Raw genomic sequence first — 5518 nt, forward strand, 5'->3', positions numbered from 1 at the left:
ACGGCCTCACCCGCCGCCGTGCAGCAGGGGAGGGAGCACCGACGCCCAAGCCGGGGCGGGACGTTAGGGCTGAAGCACAGCCTGCATCCGCAGACGTGACCGAACGCGTCCAGCATCCGACAGGAGTTGTTATTTTGTACTTTATCTGGGGTTTTTTTCTTTACTTTATGGTCTTTATTCCACTCTTCCGAACGGCCGGGACATTTCTGTACGCCCTTTACACCGTTCCTTCTGCTCCAGCCATCTGCAAATCCCCTTCCCCTGACCCGTAACAGCAAAACGAGGCCCCTGCTTCGGCGTCTTGGGGCAGAGGTTCCTCCCGCAGTCACTCAGGCTCCGCGTAACGCCTGATCTCCCAGCGATCCCAGCCAGCGAAGAACCGGTGCCCTGAGGCGGCTGGTTTCGCGAAGGCCAGGCAGGGCGCTGGCAAGCGGATCCTCCAGATCACGGGGTGGTTCTCTGCCGCTCCGGGATGTCTCTCACTGGGACGCGGCGTCGCTTCGGCCCAGGGAACATCACCGACGCCGTTCCGGAGACCGTCTCGCCTGAGGTGGAAAAGCACGTGAAAATTCCTCTCGCATTAGGTTATCCAGGATCCTCCCTTCCCGCCAGCCCTGGCCCGAGGAGAAGGAAACACACACGAGAAAAATCCGTGCGTCAAATGGAAAACAGTAAAACCGGGAGGGATTTTTTTATTGGCGAGCAAAGGGAGATAAAAATAATCTGCGCGGGAAAGGAGCGTGGCTGTTCAGCTCGGGCAGCCTGGCCGCCCTGGGGAGCGCGAGCGGGACGCGGTACAACCGTGTCACGCGACCAGCGAGTCACGGCCGTGAAACGTTAGGAAGGATGCAGAGAGAGATACCGACGGCCGTTTCCTGGGCTGAGAGGAGACGACAGAGCGACACGCTTTGGTTAAAACACTTTTCCGTATGAAATCTTCACGAGCAAAGCGGTTTTGCTCTTTTTCTGTCACAAGAGGCAGGAACAGGTGACAGGGCTGGGACTCCTGAATTTCACCGTTCTCCCCTCGATTCAAGGAGAGGCCGATCAGCCGCAGCAATAGCGTCTAAGATGGGTTGTCCTTACGGCCTTCCCAACACTGCCGTTGCTCGCCTGACTAGAAAGCTCAATGTTTTCCGGGAAGCTCAGTAGCTTCTGCACCTTTCCAAGGCACACATCCCTCCAAGCGGACGCGCCAGCCACTTTGGCAGATCCCTCCAGCAGGTACAGGTTTTAGGATTTTGAGCAACTTCATTTATTTCTGCTCAAAGGTCAGAAAAGAGGGTCCCGGGAGCCCTCTCCCAAGGGAAAAAAAGCAAGCTTTCTCTCCGAGACGCCTGGACGGAGCCATTCGGGGACTGCCGGCCTTCTCCAAGCCAGGCTTCACTCAGGAAAAGCGGCAGAGTTGTTGCTCACCAGGTCCACCTCCTCGGCCTCCTGTCCTTGCCCCTCCGGGGCTGCCACCGCCTCCTCCTCGTGCCCACCAGCATCTCCCCAGCTAAGGTGTCATCCCTAGGGCTGCTCAGTAGATCACTTCCCACCCCCTTAGATGGAACTGCTCGCGGTTAGACAAGACCGATGAGGTTTCTGCGGTTCCTGGGACTGTTTGGACAGCAGCAGCAGCTGAAGGAGCCGTAGCGTGGTCACGCTGACAGATGTCAGAGCAGTAATCACCACGGCAGAGCCGCGGGGCAGCTGAGAAGGTGCTCATCTCCCTGCGCGCCGCTGGAGCCAGGAGAGGGCAGGTGACGGGGGCCGCAGCCTCGGCGCCTCAGTCGAGGCTTCCTTCCCACGTGGTTTCACGGCCTGCCTGGGCCAGTGACTCGTTAACGGCACCCAGCACCGGGAAACGAGCCTGAAGTTGTGATTTCCAGAGTAAATACAGAAATACAAACCATTGTTTTACTTTCCGAATCTTCTACGATGAATGAAAAGGAAGCAGGGGTTATGGAAGCAGGCAGTAGACCCGGAACGCGAGCGGCCTCGCTGTCCCGTTCCACCGAGTCCTTCCCCGGTGTCATCATCAATTCTTTCAGGAAAAGGTTTGGTGTTTCGCGTGCCAAAAGAAACACTGGGCAGGAAGGCACAAATTACAGTCGTGTTTGTGCTTTTCAGTCTTAACTAGCTGATTTATGGATTTTGATGAAGTGATTAGAGATGAAAGAAAACATTCCAGGGAACACGATCTGCACGTGGCTGCGGTCCCGTGTCTGTCTTTCTGTAGGAGTTACTGTGGAAAACAAAACAGGAAAACGACCAGGGGCACCTGGTCAGCACACACGCTCTTCTCTTCTGTTGTAGAGCACCGGCTGCGTGCGCAGTGCGGCACCAAACAGAAGACAACAGTACCTGCCCTAAAGGGCTTGCTCTCCAGACAGACACGCGACAGATTTCCGACTTCTGTTTGGGCTTGATAACGGCAAGGAGGAGCGGCGATTGAATTCTGTTGCTCAATAAATAAATACAGAACTCATTTGTTACCGTGCTCATTGTTTGTGTTGCTAATGTGCCTGGAAAGCCCAGTCATGGACCAGGATGCCACTGTGTTACACACGTGCAAAACACATACTGTGCCAAGTAGTCTTAGAAAGGCAGTGGACAGCTACAGAAAAATAGGCAGGAACGAAAGGGTTGTCACTGTGGAAAAGGGAAACGTTGAGGAGGAGGGTGAGATTCCTCTGCAAAATATACAGAGAAACCCTCCAAGCTTGAGAGCTGCAGAGAAGAAAGCACAAAGGCACTTACTAAAAAAACCCCAACGTATCAAGTAGGTTATAGGAACTGACGCTGTGAACCGATTTGAGGCAAAGGTAAGTACTTCATACTGAAATCGAGACAGGCAGGAGCGGGCTGGGAAGGATCTAGAAAAAGAGACATAGTTTTTGATGCAGCCAAGGGACGGGGCCAGCAGAAATGTGCCAAGAGATGGGTAGCCTGGTCAAAGCGAGAGGGCAGAGCGATCTTTACAGCAGCTCTTTGTGTGACGCGCTACATGACTGCACTTGTCAAGGCCGGGCAGAAGGATGTTGTGGCAGCGGGGGTGCACGATGATGAAAGCCCACGTTAGGTTACAGTACGTAGCCTGGCTGGGGGGAGCTTCCCTTTAGCAACGTTACACGGTAAGGGAACTGCGGGGTTGTATGTCACATCAGTGCAAGGAGCTGGAAGTGCTTCCATGTCAGAGGGGATACTCGGGTTACACACAGAATCAGGGAAGCATCCCTAATGACTGGAAAAAGATACACAGAAAGGATCAAGAGAAGAAGAATAAGCTCAATATTTAAGCTATGTTGAGACTGAGCTATTGATGAGGTAACTGTGAAGACGTTTCAGAAGAACAGGCAAAGACTTTAACAACGTACAACTATCTGGTTAAGTAAACGTGTGGACTTGCCCGAATAGAGATTCTTCATCTGTAAGCGCAAATTCAGGTATCTGCGTTACTCTGAAATAGCCGGAGAGGAAGCTGCGAGGTCTGTGCCCTCCAGCCTGTAACAAAGCTAGGGAGGAAGAGGGGGCCAAGGATTTCAAGAACAGCGTGACTTTAGCAGCTGCTCTGCACAGCCAAAGCACGTACAGACAGAGTGCTGGTTCTGACACTCGGCTTGGAAGAAGTCACTGCAGGCTTTATCGGGCAACGGTGGGGAATGGGTGTATATTTAAAAGAGGACTTTGAGTGTGCATGTATTGCCTCAGTAAAAAAAAACAAAACACAACAAAACAAGCTAGCGTAGATGAAAGCACCGAGAGAGAGAGAGAAATGTCCTAGCTTTATGGCTGTCTCAATGAATGTCGTAAAGTAACACAGAGTTTAATTTAGAGGGTGGCCACACAAAAGCCTGCAATTCACCAGAGCAATATAGCAAAGGCAGCGCGTGCAACCACGTGCCGCGCTACCCACCGGGCTTCCGGAGAAGCGGAAACCCCAGTTTGCTGTGCCAGCAGCATACGAGTAAGAACTGTGATGAAAGACTACAAGCTCGCTGGGAAGCACAAGGCAGTAAGTGCACTTACAAAGACAAACGCTCTTTGCTACAGCTGTGAGAACTGAGTCTCTTAAGGTACCAGGGAACAACAGCCTGCATGAGGAAAAGTCACCACCTCACCAGGTACCAAAGGACGTGAAACGTTCAGTAAAGTTCAACTATTGCTGTGGTATATCCAGATTTATAGCTTACTTCCCAAGACAGAGAACGCACTGACAGGAGGAGATGGATTTGAATCCTACACTAATTAGGCTGATCTGACTCAAATGCCTTCTCTCCTGCACTTTATTCTTTACCTAGCACAGTGGCTTTATCTCCTTACCACTTCTTTGATTGCATCTCGGTCCCCATTTCCTTGTACAAAACCAGCAGAACAACGCCAGGATAAGCCAGTGTATGAAAAACAGCTGCCGTGCCAGGCCGCAGCCCAGAACTTCAGCCACTTGCAAAGGTTGTGCGTTACAACAGTAATTGGATTAGAGTCTGCGGTTGGCAGGCACCACTGGAGCAATTTATTTCTCTCCAGTAATGAAAGATACCCTTCCTTCTTACCAGAGAGCGACCTAGAAAATTTGCTTGACATACAGCCTGGGATCTTCAGGGAGCTAACCTGTCTTTGTACCGAAGTGGACGCGGACAGATAGCACGGTTAGTTACCATAACATCTCTGAGCTGATAAACCTCCCAGACTGTACCATGAGGTACGTCTCATTCCAGCAGAGATCCCAGCTTAGCGGCAAGCCAGGCACGGGTACCCATGTCACCTGAGCTCCTTTTAAAATCCCAACTGTAGCAAACGGCATGGATGTTAGCCTGCTCAAATCCTCTTTGCGTATACCTTTAATCTTTAGCCACTGTTGGTAATAGTATTAGCACTTCTTACAACATAGGGCGCTTCTGCCTCCTCAGCACTTATGTTAAAACAAACAGTCCGCTGTCCAGCGTCATACCTGCACTGCAAGCGTAAGAAAATAAATTCCACAGCCAGGAATGCGAGTTCATGAATGAAAACCATCAAGTTTACAGGTTACTCAGGTTCCTGAGCTTCCCAACAGTCTCTCTGTCCCCAGACCTGCTCAATGTGGCTGGCAGGGAAGAGAGAACTTACCAAGTGACTCACATCAGATCTGCACACCAACACTTGCCTTTAGAAACCGACACAAACGCAGCACTCTGAGGACATTAGAGCACTGGCTCAGTTTAAAGGTCTGTGAGATGGCCATCTATTTTGTACACAGGCAGAAAGAATCAAAACAAAAAGAGCAGTAAAAAAAAAGCTGTTCCAGGCAGCAGTGGAATCGAAAGCCTACCAAAGGAGCGCGACAGCTCAGCCAAGGCACCCTGACCAATGATTCTTGCCAGCACACCCCGTACGCTTTCCTGGTAAGACAGCTGCTACCTGCGGCTCCCCGTCCCCGCACCCTCTGCGGATGGCTTGCACCGCTCGTTCGGCAGCGCCCCGCAGCCCTTCCAACCGCGTTTGCTACCGGAGGCGACCCCGAGGCGGCCTGGCGCAGCCATCTGCGGCTCGG

General features: G+C 52.1%; 2 protein-coding genes across 2 annotated transcripts in view; one reads left to right on the forward strand and one right to left on the reverse strand.

The window, feature by feature from the left end:
* TERF2 (telomeric repeat binding factor 2) overlaps positions 1–1490 on the reverse strand; it is an 11987-nt gene extending 10497 nt beyond the window's left edge. Inside the window, exons 1-2 of the mRNA XM_009326179.1 lie at positions 1417–1490; positions 346–545 (exon numbers count right to left, since the gene is read on the reverse strand). Coding sequence (XP_009324454.1) covers positions 346–545; positions 1417–1490 — 274 coding nt within the window. The remainder of the gene's footprint in view (positions 1–345; positions 546–1416) is intronic.
* An 88-nt stretch (positions 1491–1578) lies between these two features.
* LOC103918778 (cytochrome b5 type B) overlaps positions 1579–5518 on the forward strand; it is a 16881-nt gene continuing 12941 nt past the window's right edge. Inside the window, exon 1 of the mRNA XM_009326180.1 lies at positions 1579–1634. Coding sequence (XP_009324455.1) covers positions 1579–1634 — 56 coding nt within the window. The remainder of the gene's footprint in view (positions 1635–5518) is intronic.

Source organism: Pygoscelis adeliae, unplaced genomic scaffold (assembly GCF_000699105.1).
Source record: "Pygoscelis adeliae isolate BGI_AS28 unplaced genomic scaffold, ASM69910v1 Scaffold496, whole genome shotgun sequence".
NCBI classification, from domain to species: domain Eukaryota; kingdom Metazoa; phylum Chordata; class Aves; order Sphenisciformes; family Spheniscidae; genus Pygoscelis; species Pygoscelis adeliae.